The sequence below is a fragment of the Microcaecilia unicolor genome, chromosome 3, assembly GCF_901765095.1.
Source record: "Microcaecilia unicolor chromosome 3, aMicUni1.1, whole genome shotgun sequence".
Taxonomy (NCBI): domain Eukaryota; kingdom Metazoa; phylum Chordata; class Amphibia; order Gymnophiona; family Siphonopidae; genus Microcaecilia; species Microcaecilia unicolor.
Genome location: NC_044033.1, coordinates 364644839 through 364667776, shown reverse-complemented (window position 1 = coordinate 364667776; position 22938 = coordinate 364644839). Strand labels below are relative to the sequence as shown.

General features: G+C 45.1%; 1 protein-coding gene across 1 annotated transcript in view; it reads left to right on the top strand.

Moving 5' to 3' along the window:
* Window positions 1–22938, top strand: part of MAN1A1 (mannosidase alpha class 1A member 1) — a 309444-nt gene that overhangs the window by 200081 nt on the left and 86425 nt on the right. Inside the window, exon 6 of the mRNA XM_030198560.1 lies at window positions 15412–15535. Within this exon, the coding sequence (XP_030054420.1) occupies window positions 15412–15535 (124 nt within the window). The remainder of the gene's footprint in view (window positions 1–15411; window positions 15536–22938) is intronic.

The following is a 22938-nucleotide window of genomic DNA, read 5'->3' as shown; positions in this document are numbered from 1 at the left end:
GTGGAAGGTGGTGTGGCACTTAAGGATATGCAAGACAGACGGCTAGAGGCCTCTTTTAAACGTGCCTTTGAGGTGGCCGCTTTGACACTTCAAGCTTCTGTTTGTAGTTCTTATGCGGCTGGAGCTTGTCTCAGTTGGCTACATTCTGTCTTGGATTCGATTTCGGAATCTGATATGCCGGGAACTCCTCATATGTCGCTGATGGATATTGGGCTGGCGTACTTGGCGGATGCCTTGTATGATTTTGTCCGTGCTTCGTCCAAACTCATGGCCTTGACCGTTTCCTCTCGGCGTCTTCTGTGGCACCGTCATTGAGCCGCAGATATGGCCTCTAAGCAACAGCTCATTAAATTGCCTTTCTGAGGGAAATTGCTTTTTGGGGAAGACCTAGAAAAGATTGTTAAAGATTTGGGGGATTCCAAATCTCAGCATCTTCCGGAGGATAGACCCGTCTATTTCCAGGCAGGGAGCCTCAAAGTCACGTTTCAGAGAGACGCGACAGTATCGCCCAGGGCGGCCCAACACACCCTTTCAGCGTCCTCGTTTTAGGCAGCATTCTTCCTTTCCCAACGACAAGCATCCAGCTGGACCCCGCTCTCATCAGGGGGCTCCTTCTCGGGTCTCCCAGTGATGGGGCTCAGGTCCACTCGGGAGGAGAGCAGATCGGTGGTCGGCTTTCTTTGTTTCTTCCAGAGTTGGCCAGAATTACTTCGGACCAGTGGGTCCTCGATGTGGTGTGAGAAGGTTAAAAGCTAGAATTCTTCTCTCCATCACAGACTTTTTTCTGGAGTCCTGCTGTGTATCGCGGGACAAAAGGACAGCGGTTCTGCAGTGTTTGCGAGACCTGCTAAGGATAGGGGCTATCGTTCCAGTTCCTCCTCTTGAAAGGCGAACAGGTCAGTACTCCATCTTCTTTGTGGTTCCAAAGAAGGGAGGGACTTTTCGGCCTATTCTCGATCTCAGAAAAATAAACCAGTTTTTGCGGGTTCGTCACTTCCGCATGGAGACATTAAGGGCAGTTATTGCTGCTGTTCAACCAGGCGAGTTTTTGACGGCTCTCGATTTGAGGGAAGCTTACCTGCACGTTCCCATTTGGCAGCCCCATCAGAGATTTCTCAGATTTGCAGTGCTGGGTCAGCACTTCCAGTTTCGGGCCCTTCCTTTCGGAATGGCCACGGCCCCACTCACTTTTTCCAAGGTCGTGGTGGTGGCGGCGTTCCTGCGGAAGGAGGGGGGATTCGTGTGCATCCATATCTCGACGACTGGCTGATTCAGGCGACGACAGCAGAGGAGAGTCGAGTGGTCACTGACCGAGTGATTGTGGTGTTGCAATCTTTAGGTTGGATGGTCAATATGGACAAGAGTCATCTGGTTCCTACTCAGAGTCTGGAGTATCTTGGAGTGCAATTCGATATGAAGCGGGGGAAGTTGTTTCTCTCCGAGGGGTGAAGGACCAAATTGCTTTCTCAGGTACGGACCTTATTGAGTCATCGCGCTCCCCGAGTGTGGGACTATGTTCAGCTCCTCGGTTCCATGACGGCGACCTTGGAGGTCATTCTATGGGCAAGGGCTCACATGCGGCCTCTTCAGAATTTCCTTTTGAGCAGATGGTTGCCGACGTCGCTGGATTACCAACGACGTCTTCCTTGGTCGAGCCGGGCCAGGGACAGTCTTGTGTGGTGGCTTCGGTCAGCCAGTTTGCAGAAGGGTGTTTCTCTGGCGCCTTCCAATTGGGTGATAGTCGTGACGGATGCCAGCCTTGCTGGCTGGGGAGAATATTGTCTTCATCAAGTAGCCCAGGGATCGTGGACCCCTCTCGAAGCGATTTGGCCGATAAATCGTCTGGAGTTGCTCGCAGTCATGTATGCGCTGCGGAGTTTTCAGGACCTTCTGCAGGGGCAGGCGGTTCGTGTATTCTCGGACAACACTACGACGGTGGCCTACATCAATCGGCAGGGGGGCACTCGCAGTCTTCCCTTGGCAGTGGAAGCGTCTCGTCTTCTAGTATGGGCGGAAGCGCATATTCAGAGTCTGTCGGCAGCGCACATTTGCAGGTCAAGACAATGTTTAAGTGGATTTTCTCAGCCGGACTCTTTTGGACGCAGCGGAATGGACGCTGTCGGACTCTACTTTTCGGCTGATCTGTCAACGTTGGGGAAGATCAGTAATGGATCTCATGGCCATGGCTTGCAATGCCAAAGTTCCCCAGTTCTTCAGCCGCAAACGGCAGCCTTGATCCACAGGATTGGACGCTCTTCTCCAGCCACGGCCGGAACAACAGCTACTGTATGTTTTTCCTCTATGACCTCTGATAGAGTTCTTTGCTGCATAGGACGGCATCAGGGGCCGGTCGTTCTAATGGCCCCAGACTGGCCCCGACAGCCGTGGTATGCGTATCTCGTTCGCGCACTCTGAGCCACCATTGCAACTTCCGGTGACTCCCGATCTGCTGCATAAAGGGCCAGTTCAGATGGAAAATCCCTCCCGCTTTGGTCTTACGGCCTGGCTATTGAGAGGCGGCAACTGAGGAAGAAGGGATTTTCAGGACCAGTCATTGCCACTCTTTTGGGGGCATGGAAGCAGTCTACTTCAGCAGCATACGCGCGAGGGTGGAAAGCTTTCGCTGCGTGGTGTGCTTTGTGTGCTGAATCGCCTTTTCGGGCGGACATTCCGGTTATTCTGGAGTTCCTTCAGGATGGTCTTCAAAAGGGATTGGCATATAATTCCCTTCGAGTGCAGGTTCCTCTTTAGCAGCTCACTCTGATGTGATCCGTTTCCTACACGGGCCTCTTCGGCCTCCTCTGCGGCAGCCGTGCCCGGCGTGGCATTTGAATGTGGTACTGCAAGCCCTCCAGGCCCCACCGTTTGATCCGTTGAATAAGGTTTCTGAGAAGGATCTAACACTTAAGACAGTGTTTTTGGTGGCCATTGCTTCGGCTAGGAGGATTTCTGAAATTCAGGCTTGTCTCCCAGAGATCCTTTTTTTGCAGTTTTCTGAAGCAGGTGTGTTGATACGGACGGTGCCGTCGTTTCTACCTAAAGTGGTTTCGGCTTTCCATGTCAATCAGGCGGTTTATCTTCTGTCTTTGCGAAGAGAGGATTATCTGGGAGAGTTTGCCTCGCTACGTTTCCTAGATGTGCGGAGAGCCTTGTTTCGACACTTGGATCATCTCTTTGTGCTCGTCGGGATCGAAAAGAGGTGAGGCGGCTTCTAAGGCTTCCATTGTTCACTGGATTAGGGAAGCCATTGGAGCGGCGTATCTGCTACAAGGGCAGGCGTCTGCAGTGGCCCTGAAGGCGCATTCTACTCGGGCACAGGCGGCTTCGTGGGCGGAGGTGTCGGCCTTATCTCTTGAAGAGATTTGTCGGGCGGCTACTTGGGCGTCCCGTCATACTTTTGCGAAGCATTACAGGCTAGACGTGTCTGCTTGGGAGGATGTGAGTTTTGGAGCGGGAGTGTTGGCGCGGGGAGCATCGGCTTTCCACCCTATTTAAGGAATTCTTTGGTGCATCCCACTAGTTCCTGGATTCATCTGCTGCAAGTGACAAGGAAGGTAAAATTAGGTCTTACCTGATAATTTTCTTTCCTTTAACGCAGCAGATAAATCCAGGATCCTTCCCTAGTTCAGCCGACGTTTTTTTCATTTTCCGTGCAATGTGGCTATTTTTTCCTTCCGGGTTCTCTTTTGCAGAGTTCAGACAGATATGGGAACACAGAAAGGATTCCGATTTCTGGATCAAGTTGCAGTTATTTCAAAGTTCTTATTTGGTTCTCTGTTTTTCATAGTGAGGATGGTTTCTGGTGGTTGTTGGTTTCATATTTTTGGCCTTGGCAAATGCTTACGAATGACATACTAAAGGAGGAAGGAGCTGGCCGTCTGGCATCACTGCCTTTAGTTTGTTTATCTCTATCGCCATCTGCTGGTAGGCGGACTTAACCCACTAGTTCCTGGATTCATCTGCTGCGTTAAAGGAAAGAAAATTATCAGGTAAGACCTAATTTTACTGAATCATGCAATAACAGCAATATTCAGCACTGACCAGCTAAATTTAGTGGGCAAATCAGATCGCATAAATAGCAGTCCTATCTTTGCCCGCTATCAACTTAGCCAGCCAGCACTGAATATCCACTTAGCTGGTCAAGGTAGCGCCGGCCAAATAGATAGATAAACTAAATATGTAATGCCAGTCACTGGAAATGGCCTGGCATTGAATATCTGGGGTCAGCACGGACCTTGGCACTTATGTAGGCTGCCTTCTGCTGGCTAAATATCAGCCCCTTGTCTGTTGTAGGAATTGTATATTTATAGTTCTACTACTGATTTGTTATGGAGCTTTCTAGCTAGACACTTTATGTAGTACAAATATGCATTTGTGATCACTCATTTGGTTCTTTGCAGTGTATAAATATTTGAAGTGCATACAGATAACTTGTGTGCATGTTTATCTATGAATTAACGTGTACAATGTGCGCAAAAATACAATTGTGTGGAAAAACAATGAAAAAATAGATGAAATTTGCAAAAACTATTTAAAACAGACTAACCAAAATTTTTATTGATCTGCATACTCCTATTAAATAGCTTTAATGGTAGAGTGAGAATATTGTTTGTTTTAATTTGTGCTTGTCAGCGTCTGTGTCATAGAGTCTAACGGAAATTATTCACAATTGATTTCTTGAATTTATTTTGGAAGGAGAAATGTTGAAAATGCAATTTAGACTTCCTAAATATATCTGTATTTTACTGTTTTAAACTTATGTCAGCAGTATTTGTGAATTAAAAAACATTTATTTTACTTCTGGGTATGGTAAATTTATATGGCAATATCTGTAGTGATGGTATCTTAAATAGTATTCTAAATGAAAAATGTGATATTAATGGGACAAAAGAGTAACTAGAAAATTTCTAATCTAGTTTGTAAGGATTTGTTAATGTACAGCACTTTAAAAGAATATTGTGTAACTATTGACACATGGTAAAATCACTGGAGGCAGAAGCCACAAAAGAGGAATACTATGGTCCGCTATCAGACTTATTTTCGAAAGAGAAGGATGGCCATCTTTCGACACAAATTGGAAGATGGGCGTCCTTCTCCCACGGTTGCCCAAATCGGCATAATTGAAAGCCGATTTTGGGCGTCCCCAACTGCTTTCCGTCGCAGGAACGACCAAAGTTCTGGGGGGGGGGGGGGGTCGGAGTAATAGCGAAGGCGGGACTTGGGCATGCCTAACACATGGGCGTCCTCAACCCATAATTGAAAAAAAAAGGGCGTCCCCGATGAGCACTGGACGACTTTACTTGGTCCTTTTTTTGTTACGACCAAGCCACGAAAAGGTGCTCGAACTGACCAGATGACCACCAGAGGGAATAGAGGATGACCTCCACTTACTCCCCCAGTGTTCACTAACCCCCTCCCACCCTCAAAAAATAGTTTAAAAATCTTTTGTGCCAGCCTCAAATGTCATACTCAGGTCCATCGCAGCAGTATGCAGGGCCCTTGAGCAGTTTGTCGTTGCAGTGCACTTTAGGCAGGCAGACCCAGGCCTATTCCCCCCCCCCCCCCCCCCACCTGTTACACTTTTGGTGGTAAATATGAACCCTCCAAAACCCACCAGAAACCCACTGTACCCACATGTAGGTGCCCCCTTCACCTGTAAGGGCTATGGTAGTGGTGTACAGTTGTGGGTAGTGGGTTTGGGGGGGGGGGCTCACTACACTAGGTAAGGGAGCTATGTACCTCGGAGCTTTTTCTGAAGTCCACTGCAGTGCCCCTTAGGGTGCCCGGTTGGTGTCCTGGCATGTCAGGGAGACCAGTGCACCACAAATGTTGGCTCCTCCCACGACCAAAGAGTTTGCATTTGGTCATTTCTGAGATGGGCGTCCTTAGTTTCCATTATCGCTGAAAATCAGAATCGCCAAGTGTAAGGACAACCATCTCTAGGGATGACCTAAATGTCAAGATTTGGGCGTCCCTGACCGTGTTATCGAAACAAAAGATGGACATCCATCTTGTTTCGATAATGCAGGTTTCCCCGCCCCTTCGCCGGGACGTCCTGCGAGGACGTTCTCAAGAAAACTTGGGCACCCCTTTCGATTATGCCCTCCACGTGTAAGAGTCCTCGCCAAAAGATTATTGAGACCAGCAGGGTTCTTCCAAGAACAACAGGAAGACAAAAAGTCAGATGAAAATACTTTATTGGTAAAACCCTGGAACGGCACCGTGTTATGGCAAAGTTCCTGCCTCCGGGGGTTTTGATGTTAAAACCCAGTATTGTGTAGGCTTGTATGTGTAGTGGACACTGTTCTGCAGCGATAGCTGTTTGGATCTCATTTTCACGTTGGTGTCTTTTTCAAGACAGGAAGTGTTGTAAACATACAAGCCTACTCATATTGGCTTTAACATCAAGACTCCTCAGGCACACACTTTGCTGAAACACGGTGCCATGTCGGGTTTTACCAGTAAAGTAATTTAATCTGACTTTTCATCTTCCTGTTGTTCTTGGAAGACCCCTGCTGGGCTCACAACTCTTTCGGCGAGAAAAATCATTGGAGGAGCATTTTGAGACTCCTGTCTATTGAGTATTGACCATTTGTCTCTACACTTTGTTTTCCATCTTTTAACCAGTTTAATCCACAATAGAATACTACCTCCTATCTCATGACTCTGCAATTTCCTCTAGAGTCTTTCGTGAGGTACTTTGTCATGTTTTGTGGTTTCGTTTGTCTCATGTTCAATAAACTCAAGGAAGACAAAGCCACAGCAGAGAGATTAAATGAATTCTTTGCTTCGGTCTCACTGAGGAAGATTTGAGAGAGATACTGATGCCAGAAATGGTATTCAAAGTTGTTAAATCAGAGAAACTGAATGAAATCTCTATAAACCTGGGGGATGTAATGGCACATTTTAACAAATTGAAGAGTAGCAAATTGCCTGGACCTATTCATTCATCCCAGAATACTGATAGAATTGAAAAATGAACTTGCAGAACTATAGTAATATATAATTTATCTATAAAATCAAGCATGGTACCGGAAGATTGGAGGGAGACCAATGTAATGCCAATTTTTTTAAAAGGTTTAAGAGGTGATCCAGGAAATTATATACCAGTGAGCCTGATGTCGGTACTGGGCAAAATGGTAGAGACTGTTATAAAGAATGGAATTACAGAGCATATTCAAATGCATGGATTAATGAGACAAAGCCAACATGGACAGTGAAGGGAAATCTTGCCTCACCAATCTATTACATTTCTTTGAAGAGGTGAACAAACATGTGGATAAAGGTGAGCCGGTTGGTATTGTGTATCTGGATTTTCAAAAGGCATTTGACAAAGTACCTCATGAAAGACTCCAGAGGAAAGTCATAGGATAGGAGGTAGTATTCTATTGTGGATTAAAAACTGTTTAAAAGATAGAAATCAGAGAGTAGGGTTAATGATCAGATTCTCAATGGAGAAGGGTAGATAGTGGGGTTCCCAGGGGTTTGTGCTGGGACGTTGCTTTTTAACATATTTATAAATGATCTAGAGATGCGAGTAACTAGTGAGGTTGTTAAATTGCAAGAGGAATGTGAAAAATTACAAGAGGACTTTGAGACTGGGTATCCAATGGCAGGTGACATTTAATGTGAGCAAGTGCAAAGTGATGCATGTGGTTAAGAGGAACCCAAACTATAGCTATGTAATTCAAGGTTCCACATTAGGAGTCGCCAACCAGGAAAGGAATCGAGGCGCCATCGTTGAACCCTCTGCTCAGTGTTCAGTGGCAGCTAAGAAAGCAAATAGAATGCTAGGTATTATTAGGAAAGGAATGGAGAACAAAACAAGTACGTTATAATGCCTTTTAATTTTTTCCATGGTGCAACCACACCTTGAATATTATGTTCAATTCTGGTCACTGCATCTCAAAAAAGATAATAGTGGAATTAGAAAAATACAGAGAAGGGCAACGAAAATGATAAAGGTTATGGTATAACTTCCTTATGAGGAAAGGCTAAAGCGGCTAGGGCTCTTCCGCTTAGAGAAAAGACGACTGAGGGGAGATATGATAGAGGTCTATAAAATGAGTGGAGTGGAATGGGTAGATGTAAATCACATGTTTACTCTTTCTAAAAATACTAGGGTGCATGCAATGAAGCTACAAAGTAGTAAATTTAAAACGAATTGGAGAAAATATATTTTTTTTACTGAACGTGTAATTAAATTCTGGAATTTATCGGAAAATTTAGTAAAAGCAATTAGCAGGATTTAAAAAAGTTTGTATTGCTTCCTAAAAAAAAAGTCCATAATCCATTATTAAAATGGACTTGGGGAAAATCCACTGCTTATTTCTATGATATAACAAAATGTTTAAACACACATGAATACAAGTGTATTGTTGCTTCTTCAGCTTGTTGAAAGTGGAGTAGTCTCATATATAACACACGATAAAAATTGTTTGATTTTTCACCCAATAACTGGGTATATTATCAGTGTGTATTGTCTAATCATTGACTTAACCTCCACCGACCTTTACTAATCTTATATGTAAGATACCTTTCTATTTTTCTATAATCTGTTTTTGGAGATATCTGTATAAGTAAAATTATTCTGCTATTCTTTCAAAATTATTATTTCAATATGTTTTCTAAATATTTTTCCTCATTCTATACTGAATTTTTGGGCTTCATTACACCTGTAATACCCTCTTATGAGACCTGGAACAAGCTTCCAGGACAACTGCTAGTGGTGGGTGTATATGAAGAAAACAGTACTGTAAACTGAGAGGACTCTGAGCAGGCCCGGACGATCTTCCATAGTGGGAAAGCAAAAATAATGGTAGAACCGTTAAGGTCTGGGGCACTGTAACTGGATGGGCCTGATAGCCATTATACCACTGCATATTTTTACTATATTATTATTTCTTTGAGGATAAGCAGGCCATTGCATTCCCACAACTGTGTGATGTCATCTGACTGAGCCTCATGTGGACGCTGACTAGTGAGGTTAACTTAACTTTCTAGCAACATCCCACCGCACATGCACTGGTGCCTTCCCACCTGACACGCAAGAGGGGGTTCCTCAGACTTCATTTTTCTGCGGAGCAGGGAGCACATGTCATCGTGTTCTCCTCTATGTGCGTATTTTCTCTCTCTTTCGTAGTTCCTTTGCATATAGGTATTTTTATCCTTTTTTCGAGTATATTTTTCTTTTTCTTTATTTTATTGTGCTTCCCTTTCATAGCTTTTTTTCGGCTTTTAAGGTTTCCTTTCGTTTTTATGAGTGGCTAGGCCCGTTGAGGCCAGAGCACAATTGAGGCATTTATTCTCAATGTCCCAGAAGACCCCCCCCCCCCCTCCAGTGGCTTCTAAAGTTATACCTAATGTAATTGGGCCTAACCATGAGCCCTGACTCCTCTTCTCTGTATGAAAATGTAGTTGAGGGGACTCAGGGTGTGGCAGGTCCAACAGGATTGACTTTTTGACTCCTTGAAGACTGGTGCAGCAAAAGCACCAGAAGCATGGACATTGATGGCTGGCAAGTCCTTCAACATCCATTGGGAGTAAAACAGCATCAAGAAGGTCTCCACCTCTCGACATCGAGCGCTGAGAGTAGGTTCCAACACCGATCAGCGTCAGACCAGACACAGAGGACACATTCGAGGTTGATGATGTCATCCTCATCAACACTTAATGACCGTGATGCTGAGCATCGTGGAAAGCCCACGAACATAAGCATAGGTCCTCATTGACGCACTGGCTGGGAGTACCAGGGCATCAGCATTGCCATACCCGAGAAGCACCAGCACTGAGAGAAGTGCCCCCCCTCCTTGGAATAGGTACCGTTGTACAAGTCTCTGGGCAACTAGGTCTCTGCTACCAGTACTTTCTCAGGGTGCCTCTCTCCCAGCTCCCCACCCTTGCTGATGCCTATCTTCGATGAGCAGTTCGGAGCTATGCTCAGGGAAGAGCTGGTGTAGATGCGGTAGCTTCAAATTACTCAAGCATCAAGGGCAGTTGTGCCAGCTGCAAATCAGCCCCAGATTCATCCTGAGGCTCTATCTGTGCCTGTGCAGAGATCCTCAACACTGGTACCTCGAAGGGTATTGACATCGACACATACAGTATCGCTCTTGATGTCGGAGGAGGAAGCTTCCCCTGAGTCTGAGAGTAGGGTTGTATCTCGGTGCTCCTCGGGACATGGGCATGGCTCCACTGAGCCGAGGCAGGCACAAACCCACTCATCCCAGTTTGAATATGGTGAGGAGTCTGAATGGGACTCAGAAGAACATCCTTATTATTTCTTGGAGGAGGAGTCTTATGGATACCTTCTGATTCCTCCCCACCTCGAGAGATGTAAATCTTCACCTAAGCATCTCTTTCACTGATTGTGTCAGGGAAGTTGCATCTGCCATCCCATTTAAGTTAGAGTTGGAGGAAGAGCCCAGGGCAGAAATGTTAACTGTCCTAGACTACAAGTCTCCTCTTAAGGAAGGGGTCATGGTACAATTTCACCCTATCCTTAAAGATGCACTGACGAAGAACTGGAAGTCTCCCCTCTCAGTGAAGGTTGAATGTAAGAAGGTGGATATGCAGTATTGTATCCAGAAGAATCCCGGATTTGAGTGGGCTCAACTGCCACACCATTTGAGAGGACTCAAACTGAGCCCTCAAATGAGCTAGGAGCTCCAGGACTCATTCCTCTACGCCCCCTGGTAGAGAGGCTCAGCCACTAGATTTGTTTGGGAGGAAAGCTTTTCAGGCCTTGATGCTCATTGCCTGCATCCAGTCCTACCAGCTCTACACGAGCCTTTACCTGTGGTTTTTGGTTGCAGTACACTAAGTCTTGCGAATTCACTGTCACAGGAGTAGGCCACAGAGCTTTGCCCTTTGACCAGTAAGCAGCTGGAGTGTAGAAACTATCTGGCCAGGGGTGCCTATGACTCTTGACATAGTGTCCAGACTCTCCGTTCTGGGTGAGGGGATTCACAGACTCTTATGGCTGCATGTCTGTGATCTCGAACTAGCAATTCAGGAGAGATTGGCAGGTCATTTCTTGCCAATCTGTTTGGAGATAAGACAGAAGAGCTCACTGATCTCATAAAAAAGCACACTGATACCATCCAAACCCTATCTCTGTGCCCCCCACTTGCAACCTCTTCCTCTCAGAGATTTTGAGTGGGCCTAGGTGGTACCCTGCTACTCTTAAAGGCATAGATTTCCATCACTGCCTTTGCACAGAGCCCCCAGGCCCAGTGTTCTTGGCCGCCCCAGTCCTTCCTTCAGATGCCCCAGCTGGCTTCCCAGTCTAAGCAAGAGACAAGCTTTTGTCTGACTCCAGGAGAGCATAGCTGCACTCAGAATGACTGTCTCAGATGGCTTACTTGGCAGGGGGTGGGGCATCTGAATTTTTACCAACACAAGTGGCCCACCAAGAGCTTACTACATCAGCTCTCAGCAAAAGCAGTTACTTGTAGAGGAAATCTTCGTCCTTCTACAGGTCAATGCAGTTGAACCCGTTCCACCAGGGGAAGAAGAGAAAGGGGATCCAGGTTCCTCTTCTACCCAAAAAGGTAGGGGGATTTTGTCCAATCCAAGACCTAAAGGCCCTGAAAAAATTTCTGGTCCAAAGAAAAGTTCAGAAATGATTTTCCCTGGCACCCTTCTCTCCATGGTTCAGGAAAACAATTGGCTATGTTCTCTGGACTTGAAGGATGCCTATACCCACATTTCGATTATTATTGTTATTTATTGCATTTGTATCCCACATTATCCCATCTCTTTGCAGGCTCAATGTGGCTTACAATAAATCATGGACAGTGGAAATGAGAGGAGAATTGACATTTAGTGTTACAGAAGTAATTTGGGTAGCATGGTAATGGAAAACAAGATAGTAACATGACATAAGGCATTCTTAACATTGCTAGATATGTGTGGGGATTTCACTAGTTTTGGTCTTGTGGTATATCTTGTCGAAGAGATGGGTCTTCAGTTGTTTACGGAAGTTGGTCAGTTCATAGGTCGCTTTTAGGTTCCGTGGCAGTGCGTTCCACAATTGCATGCTCATATAGGAAAAGGTTAATGCGTGCATTAGTTTATATTTTAGGCCTTTGCAGTTAGGGAAATGAAGATTAAGGAATGTGCAAGATGATCTTTTGGCATTCCTGGGTGGTAGGTCGATCAGGTCCGGACATGTAGGCTGGGGCCTCGCCGTGGATGATTTTCTGTACTAGGGTGCATACTTTAAATGTGATGCGTTCTTTGAGTGGTAACCAGTGTAACTTCTCTCATAGGGGCTTTGCGCTTTCGTATTTTGGTTTTCCAAATATGAGTCTGGCCTGCTGTGTTCTGGGCTGTCTGGAGTTTTTTGAGTATTTGCTCTTTGCAGCCGGCGTAGAGTGAGTTGCAGTAGTCTGTGACTGAGTACTAATAATTGTACCAAGTTTCGGAAACGGTTCTAGGGAAGTATGGGTTTTACTCTTTTTAATTTCCACATGATTGGAACATCTTTTTGGTTATGATTTTCGCGTGATTCTCTAGTGTCAGGTGCCGGTCAATGGTGACTCCTAGGATTTCAGGGTTTCTGTAATTGGTAGATTTAGTTTTGAGGTGCTTATGGTGGTAAATTTGCTCGTATTATGCTGAGAGGTGAGTATTTAGGCATTGGGTTTTTTTTCTGCATTGAGTTTTTAATTGAAATTCCCAGCCACAGGAAGTATCTCAGATTCCAGATAGGGAAACACCATTACAGTGGCCTTGGATCAACTTCCTGTGTATTCACCAATTGTCTAGCGATAGGTGTGGCATATTTGCGCAGCTTGGGAGTATATCTGAACAGTTGGCTAATTAAGAGCACATCGCAGGAGGGGGGCATCAGTCAGTGCATCTAACTGTTGGGTGTTGGAGCTCCTAGGGTTTATCATAAACTACAATAAGCCCCACCTTCTCCCAGCCCAGCAATTGGAGTACATAGGAGCTCTGTTCGATACATTGCAAGCTCTGGCTTTTCTTCCACAAGCTAGAGCAGAGACCTTATCAACACTCGCCTTGCAAGTTTGAATCAGCAAGCAGATCATAGCTCGGCAAGTTTGAGATTGATGGGCCCACTCCCATATCACTCCATGGCACGTTGTCAGAGGCGGCTGGGAATCTAGCGAATGTCATCCACATTCCTCCAGAGTTGACTCATGCTCTTCTGTGGTAGACAACTCGAATGAGTTTGACTGCGGTACTACCATTCCAAATTCCACCACCTCAGAAGATGCTAACAATGGATTCATTTAACCTGGGATGGGAAGCTCATGTGGATGGGCATCATACTCAGGGAACTTGGTCTGCTCAAGAAACAGATCTTCATATCAACCTCTTTGAGCTGAAGGCCATTTGGAATGCTCTAAAGGCTTTCATAGATGGGCTACAGAGCCAAATTATTCTCTTACAGACGGACAACCAGGTTGCAATATTCTATATAAACTTGCAGGGTGGTACTTGATCCTGCCTCTTGTCAGGAAGCAGTAATCCCTCCTTCAGAGAAGAGTCCTCCGTGCCACATACCTACTGGGAAAGGACAACTGTCTGACAGACAGGCTGAGCATGGTTTTACAACTGCACAAATGATTCTGTTTCAGGCTCAGATCACACAACAGACTAGTGTTGGGTGCCTTTCTCCTACATTGAAGGGAAGGGCTTCTATATATGTGTCTTCCAATATCTCATAGAGAAGACGTAACAGAAACTCAAGCAAGACCAGACAACTATTTACTAATCACGCCCTTACTGCTTTCCCTCTTCTGTCCTTCGAAGATTCATGGAGCTTGCAATATTTTCCAACCTTCCTCATGCCAAAAAAGTAATCTCTTCTACATCCCAACTTCCAAACCCTGGCCCTTGTGGTTTGGATGCTGAGAGCATACGATTCTCCTGCATCTTGCTGGTTTCTGGGAAAGACTCCACAATCATTTAGCTAGAGAAGGTTTACTGTCTGGTGTGAGGGCAAGGCCTTAGATCCCTTTCACCTACCCTACACAAAACTGCTTGAATACTTCCTGTACTTCTGAGTCTGGTTTGAAAACCAACTCTGCAAAGGTTCATCTAAATGCAATTAGTGCTTGTCACTATGTAGGAGGTAAGCCCATCTCTGTATAGCCTCTAGTTGTTTGCTTCATGTGAGGTTTGTTGTTATCAAAATCCCTATCAACCTCCAACTGTCATGAACCTGTTTGGCTTCTGTCATCTGAAGTATTTCACCTGGAAAGTTATGGTTTTGGTGGTGGTCACTTCAGATTACAGAGTCAGTTAGCTTCAGGCCCTAGTAGCTGATCCACCTTACACTAAGTTTCACCACAATAGATGAGTAACTTTGCTTTATACGGAAAAGGTTCTTTTCAATATGTATTTGATATCCTTGACTAGTTTCTAAATTCCATTTCCATGCAAGTTCCCATATATTGGCATGCTTTGACGTTCTAAATTGTGCTTGGCTGCTCTTCAGATTCTATTTCTATTGTCCTCTGCACCCTAGTGCATCGATAGTAGTTTAAAGAGAAGTATCCATAAATTGGTTTACTTCTTTTTGGTATTTTTTAAATATATTTGTGACATTTAAAATGCTGTTTTGCAGTAAAATGGAGCTTCTGAAATTGTTTTGGGAAAGGAACTTAGGTGCCATGTAAGAACTTTTGGCAAGTCCTGAACCCTGTATTTCTATGATGATTCAGTACACTTGAATCACCTTGTGTTAGAAGATTATTTAATTCCAGCAATAGGATGTCTTTGAACGTTGATTTTCTTTCAAGTCCTGCGAGTCATCAATTCAAAAGGCTTTATAGCTGTTACAAGTAGTAATATACTAAGCAAGCAATTAACAAAAAGAAACAGTAAATTAGAGCACTTAAAAATTGATTATTATGCAGTTTTAGTTCACTTTCAATTTTTCAGTTGCCCTGCCACTAGTTTTTCCATTATGTATGATAAGTTATTACATTTGCTGTTCAGACGTTCTTAGTTTTCAACTTTTGACAAAATAAACAATTGGTACTTTTGAATGGATCTTTAAAAAAAAAAGTTAACCATATTTTTATTGGATTGGAAGATCTAACAAATACAACTGCCACCTTCATAGTAACCTGCATTTGTTCAGAGAGGTTTTGCCGTTACTTGAGATAAGGAATATGCATTAATACTTGTATTGATCTCTGGTTTGGTACACATCAAGTTAATTAATATTGACCTCTGGTTTGGTACACATCAAGTTTAATTATCCTGGAGGGAAGAGTTGACCTTCATCTTTGCTCCACTGAACATTATATTCCTTTAGTCAATACATTTAGATATTCAGCTTTCCAGAAGCTAGTATCTGAAGTTTGATAACCAACTAGACATTTACTATACAGTATATTTAATTACCTGCCTCTGTTTTCATTTTGTCTTTAGTGGAATTGGGCGAAACTGGCCATGGGCCTCTGGAGGAAGCAGTATTCTCGCAGAATTTGGAACATTGCACTTGGAGTTTGTACATTTGAGTCATCTTTCCGGTAACCCAGTGTTTGCTGAAAAGGTTAGATCAATTTCAAAAAATCACTTAATTTAAAATAGACATTTTTGTGGCCATCTCAGTAGCAAGTGCTGTTGTATAGGCATGAAGAAATATTGGTTTGATTCCCAATTGAGTTTCTTTCCTTGGACCAGATAGAGCTTCTGATGCAGAAGTCAACATTCACAACCTCTAGCAGCCATCTCATAAAGCCTAGTAGCTAGATTTATAATCTGTTAGCTAGGCTCCAAATGGAGCTCCAATTTGTGGCCTCTGGCCAAGCCCAGTCCTAAAGTAGCTGAAATGAGAAGAAGATATATATATGGAGGGAGAAGAGGATATGAAACATTTTTATTATTTTCAGCCCAGCAGAATGTTGGAAATTATACATAAGGGGCTGAGAAAATGCCCATCTGGTGGGCGCAAAATAACTCTCCAAAAATTTAACAGAATGGTATCAAAGTTGGCCAGGTGAAAAGTTACATCAAGTTTGAAAATGGGCCAGATCAAACTGGGGGGTCCAGAGAATTAAAGTCCCCAAAAGGGGCCCAATGTATTTCTATGGCAGGAGCAGTTTTGGCAGCTACAACATGCAGACATTGATTTACTGCAACACTGCAGTTACAAACTTGCACCATTCAAACTGTTCTACTCTCACAATTGCAGATACACAGAGAGCTAATACAGATACACAGTCACATACACGTGCACTCTGAGCAATTCGGATGTGTATTTTATTTTTCTTTCTTGTAAATTCTACAACAAGCACACTTACATGCACCACACAGATATAAACACAGGCATATACTACGGATGACCAAACACAAACATTATAAAATACAGGCACACAAACAAGACCCACACATACATATATGTGTGCATCTGTATATGTATGTGTTTTGTTTGTGTGTCTGTATCTCTGTTTGTTGGATATAGCTCACACTTTTTGTAATAGTAGTAGTTTAAGATGAGGTGCACTCAGGTACAGTAGGTATTTCTCTGTCCTGTGTCCCCAGAGGGCTTACAATCTAAGCTTGTATCTGAGGCAATAGAGGGTTAAGTGACTTGCCCAAGACCACAAGGATCATCTGGTGGAATTGAGCCCTGGCTTCCCTACTTCTTAGACTACCGTTCTAACCATTAGGCTACTCTACTCAGTGATATGTAGTGATTAGATATAGTATCATAGTTGGTGGGTATTTTTCATTATTATTTCCAAACCAAAAGAATGTTTAAGCACTGCTCCATTCAGACCTCCTCACCTCACTCCAGTCTATGTCAGAGATGTACAACAAACACATATAACAAAAGCATGCATGAATATACATGCACACAGATGTATACATCGTTAAAGATTTTCATGAGCAATGCTCTTTGTTTTTCCCCACTTGGTAAAGTGCTGATTTAATTTCTGACTGGAATATTATGGCGAGATCTGTGACATACATCTACCTGCCACAAATGTTAGCATCTCTGTGAGCATGCATTCATGGAAAATGCACTCCCTCTAATTGTTGTAGATTAAGGTTAGCACTCCTACTTTAAAGATAATGCGTTTAATACTAGAAGAATAGCACAAGGTTCAGCAGCAAGTAAAGAGTAAATCTGCTTAACCAGGTAAATTAACCAATTGTATTATCTTTACTGGGATTTTATGCAAAATATCTGATTATCTCAGCATCACTGAATATCAGCTGTTAAAGATATCCTAATAACTTTATTTGGATATCTTAAGTCTGCCATTATCAGGTGGCAACTGGATGTGGCTGTTATCTAGTTAATTTTTTTGTCACCCCGAAATGCATCCAGTCCTTCCCAGTTTTAAACTTTTATAACTTTTAACTGGATATTTGGCAGAGGCAAAATTTTAAAACCCATTTGTTCAAGTAACTTCTGATGTTACCCAGATAAATAACAGCATCATTTCTTTCTCAAATGCTTACTGAAAACTGTGGACTGTGTAGTTAAAGACCATTTGCATCACTGACTTCCTGAAATACATTTATCTTGTTGATTATCAATGAGTCATGAGCAGTCATAGCAACAGCATTTACATAGTTGAGAAACCATTTGCTGTTGACTGAAAAGAGGAGGTGCACCAGATTATAACATCTCCTTTCTTGTCACTTGCAGCAGATGAATCCAGGAACTAGTAGGTTAAGTCCACCTACCAGCAGGTGTAGATAGAGATAAACAAACTAAAGGCAGTGATGCCAGACGGCCAGCTCCTTCCTCAGTTAGTATGTCTCTATCTCAGCAGGTGGTGGACGGCTTTTTCTCCTGCTCCTGGGCAGGAGCTCCTGCTCCAGTTTGAGCCAGGGGTGGCAGACTGGTGGTGTCCCCTTTGGCAGCATACTCAGTTGCTGGGTCCCTGCTGCACCTCAAATTCCCTTTCAACAGGCTTTTGCTGTTCCTTTCCTTCCCTGTTTGTTTCTGCTCCTCACTAAAAAAAATAAAAATAAAAAGAAAGAGAACAGAGAAGCACAGGGAAGTGTGTTTTTGCTGAGAGCAGGTTTGTGTTACTGCTGTCCGAGTCCTGTTTTCTGTTGCCTGCTTGTCTAAGCCTGCCTCGAACTGGAGTCGGAGAGTTTTTTTTTTTTTTCTTCAGCTCAGCTGTCAGTTCCCGCGCTTTCCCAGTCAGGGGTAAGTCCTGCTGGGTTCCTGTTTGGGGACGGGCGATGGCAGCGGAGGTGGTAAAATGCTGTTCACTTTGCAGCGTGGGGTGCGCTGATTTGGCGGGACTCGTCGGCGTGGTGCCCCCCCCCCCCCCCCCCCCCCGAGAGTGTGCTTTCCCGCCCAGAGCCTGGCGATTCTTGCGCCATTTTGCGAGCGGTCGTGGAGACGGCTCCAGTAGCGGTTTTGGGCAAAGCTTCTTCTCCGCTGGTAGGGGAGTCGGGGGCCGTCAGGCACTGTGGGCGGTGGTGCAGGTGCCATGGCTGCGACCTCCTCCGTTGCAGGGGAGGGGTTTTCACCAGAGTTTATTTTGCTACTCCATCAGGCGTTTTTGTTGAAAAGGGCCTTGCCCTCCCCTCACGTGGCTTTGACAGCTTCAGCCTTTGAATCTCTCAGGGGGTCTGGGGGTAACCAAGAGATTTTGGGTTTTTCCCAGAGGATTTCTCCTCCCTTAAAAAAGCCTAGCCTTTCTTTGGGGTCTGAGGAGGGGTCTTGCATACGGTTGCCTGCAGCTTCCTCCGTGGTGGCTCTCTCGGAGCAGATGGGGGTAGAGGACATGGAGGACGGTGTCCTCACTGACCAACCGGAGGACTCTTCCGCCGTGAGGATTTTCCATAAGGAGGAGTTGTCCTTTATCTCTCAGGCGCTGGAAGCCCTGAATATAGAGGACCCTGAGGTTGCGTCTTCTCAGGCGGTCAACTCCAAGATTGCTAGTACCAGACGACCTTCTAAGGCCTTTCCGGGACATGAAGCTATTGAAGTTGATTTCGGCCCAGTGGGCGGATCCGGATGGGGGGGCTGAAAGTAGCCAGGGTTATGGCCAGGCTGTATCCGTTTTTAGCGGACCGTTTAGAGCAGTTTGCTCTACCTAGGGTGGATGCCCTGGTGACGGCGGTCACTAAGAAGACTACTGCAAGACAGACGGCTAAAGGCCTCTTTAAAACGTGCCTTTGAGGAGGCCACTTTGACACATCAAGCTTCTGTTTGTAGTTCTTATGCGGCTCCGCTCCATGGATAAATCCTTATCTGTTCCCTTCTCCACTACTGCCAACTCCAGACTTCGCGCCTTCTGTCTCGCTGCATCCTACGCCTGGAATAAACTTCCTGAGCCCCTACGTCTTGCCCCATCCTTGGCCACCTTTAAATCTAGATTGAAAGCCCACCTCTTTAACATTGCTTTTGACTCGTAACCACTTGTAACCACTCGCCTCCACCTACCCTCCTCTCTTCCTTCCCGTTCACATTAATTGATTTGATTTGCTTACTTTATTTTTTTTTTGTCTATTAGATTGTAAGCTCTTTGAGCAGGGACTGTCTTTCTTCTATGTTTGTGCAGCGCTGCGTACGCCTTGTAGCGCTATAGAAATGCTAAATAGTAGTAGTAGTAGCGTCTTCTGTGGCTCCGTCATTGGGCCGCAGATATGGCCTCTAAGCAACGGCTCATTAAATTGCCTTTCTGAGGGAAATTGCTTTTTGGGGAAGACCTAGAAAATTTTGTTAAAGATTTGGGGTATTCCAAATCTCAGCGTCTTCCGGAAGACAGACCCAAGTCTACTTCCAGGCAGGGAGCCTCGAGGTCACGTTTCAGAGAGACGCAACGGTATCGTCCAGGGCGGTCCAACACAGCCTTTCTGCGTCCTCATTTTGGGCAGTGTTCTTCCTTTCCCAACGACAAGCCTCTGGCTGGACCCCGCTCTCGTCAGGGGGCTCCTTCTCGGATCTCCCAATGATGGGGCGCAGGTCCACTCGGGAGGAGAGCAGATCAGTGGTCAGCTTTTCTCTGTTTCTTCCAGAGTGGGCCAGAATTACTTTGGACCAGTGGGTCCTCGAGGTAGTGCGAGAAGCTTACAAGCTAGAATTCTTCTCTTCCGTCACAGCCTTTTTTCTGGAGGCCCGCTGTGTTTCGCAGGCCAAGAGGACAGCGGTTCTGCAGTGTTTGCGAGACCTGCTAAGGATAGGGGCTATCGTGCCTGTTCCTCCTCTTGAAAGGCGCACAGGTCGGTACTCCATCTTCTTTGTGGTTCCAAAGAAGGAAGGGGCTTTTCGGCCTATTCTCGATCTCAGAAAAGTAAACCAGTTTTTTACGGGTTCGTCACTTCTGCATGGAGACATTAATGACAGTTATTGCTGCTGTTCAACCAGGCAAGTTTTTGACGGCTCTCGATTTGAGGGGAACTTACCTGCACATTCCCATTTGGCAGCCCCATCAGAGATTTCTCAGATTTGCGGTGCTGGGTCAGCACTTCTAGTTTTGGGCCCTTCCTTTTGGAATGACCACTGCCCCACGCACTTTTTCCAAGGTCATGGTGGTGGTGGCATCGTTTTCTGCGGAAGGAGGGGATTCGAGTGCATCCATATCTCAACGACTGGCTGATTCGGGTGACTACAGCAGAGGAGAGTCGAGTGGTCATCGACCGAGTGATTGCGGTGTTGCAATCCTTAGGTTGGGTGGTCATTATGGACAAGTCATCTGGTTCCTACTCAGAGTCTGGAGTATCTTGGAGTGCAATTCGATGCGAAGCAGGAGAAGGTGTTTCTCCCCGAGGGGCAAAGGATCAAATTGCTTTCTCAGGTACGGACCTTATTGAGTTGTCGCGCTCCCCAAGTGTGGGACTATGTTCAGCTCCTCGGTTCCATGACGGCGACCTTGGAGGTCATTCCATGGGCATGGGCTCACATACGGGCTCTTCAGGATTGATGAAGAAATCAGTCGTTATCATATTATTGCAGAAGATACACGACCCACATACCGTATGTCCCTTATTGGTAATCAAATTGTGTCCCATAAGACTCGAGAAAGTATCATCTGAAGTATTCTCCTGACTGCAATAGCGTTAATGTGGTGTACGCTATACAGTGCCCTTGCCCTAAACTTTATGTAGGGAAAACATCTAGGGCACTAAAACATAGACTGCGGGACCACAAGTTTAACATACATCAGAAGAGAGAAGCCCTCGTAGTAGCCCATAGCATGGGCAATGCACATACTTTTTCAGACTACTGTTGCATAGCTATAGATCAGAATCATGCATCGATTAGGGGAGGCGACTTAGATCGCGTCCTGATCCAAAGAGAACAGAGATGGATTCTTATGCCTAAGGTACTCAATAGTCGAATAGAATGGAAAGCGCTCCTATAGTAATTTTGTAAAAAGTTGTAGGAACGATTCAGTTCCTTTAAATCACTTAGGAGTTCTGTCTCTTTAATTCATGACATCCCAGCTGATTGGTAGCTGGGGTTGGCGTTCCTTTAAATTTTGGACGCCATTTTGTATGCTGGCTGTGTTGCTGGTAAAATTTAAAAAGCCACACCGAGGTAACTATATTATATTGCTAGCTGTTGTAATCTACACAGGAATTATACTGTATGTTTGTCTCCACACAGTATTTTCTCTCGCACTTTTTTCTATCTATCTTGCAGGGCTTTATTGGCGATTGAGGGCTTGGCTCCCGATGAAGCAATTTTGTTGAAACAGAAGCTTTCTGTCGAGCACACCCCTCCGGATAATGCCACAGCTCAGATAGGTGTATTTATTACCTTGCATAAATTGGTGACGATAGAGTATTAGAATATTAAGAAATCGCTCTATGATGTTACCTTGGAGGTTTTTTTGACTAATGAGGAACCTGTATAATAGTCTCTAACAAGAAGTTTCTGATGAGATCTGTGACAGTCTGTGGTTCACTATCTTTTATAGGTGAATACAGAGTTTCTGAAGTCTTTTTCCTCCTTAATTATAACGTTCAGAGAATTCCATCTTGCCAGCTCATTCAAATGGACAATCGGTTTGACGTGTACTATGTCAACAACCAGGGGGAGTTCGGAATCCTTCTCCTTGTGTCAGGAAGCAGTCGGGAAGTGGCAGTGGGCCACAGGTTACGGCATGGTGCTCCGAGCCACGTATCTGGTGGAAAAAGAGTCTGGTGAACAGGCTGAGTAGGGAATGCAGCCACATGAGTGGTCTCTCAATATGGCTGTTGCCCACAAGATCTTCCAAGAGTGGGACACCCCCTTAGTGTATCTTTTTGCCTCTCATCGCAGCAACAAGGTCTCTGTCCTGCTGTAGACTCAGGTCACACAACAGACTATCATCGGATGCCTTCCTCCTGCTTTTGGGGGAGGGTGTTCTGAATGCATATTCTCACATCCCTCTTATAGGGAAGACTTTGCTGAAACTCAAGCGAGAAGGAGGAGCAGTGATATTCATTTCTCCGTACTGGCTGAGGCAGATTTAGTTCCCTCTGCTTCTAGAGTTGTCCTCCAAAGAGCAATGGAGACCGTACTGCTTTCTGACACTCCTCATGCAGAATGAGAGAGCTGTTCTGCATCCCAACCTCCAGTCCATGGCCCTCACGGCCTGGATGTTTAAAGCGTTGGATTTGCATCTCTGCAATTGCCTGAGGATATCTCCAAGATGCGGCTGGCTTCCAGGAAAGATTCCACCAAGAAGTGTAATACCATTCCCCCCACCCCCCATGTCCAGCAACCCTCCTCTCCTCTCTGCCCTGCTCTCACCTTATGTCCAGCAACCATGCCCTCTCCCTCCTACCCTCCCCCCATGTCCAGCTACCCTCCTCACTGCCTCTCCCTCCCCCTCCGTGCCGGGCCCCCTGCACTACTACTAATTAACACTTCTAGAGCACTACTAGGGTTACGCAGCGCTGTACAGTTTTAACAAAAAAGGACAGTCCCTGCTCAAAAGAGCTTACAATCTAAAGGACCTGACAGCGCCTCTCACCTCCATGTGAAAGCGC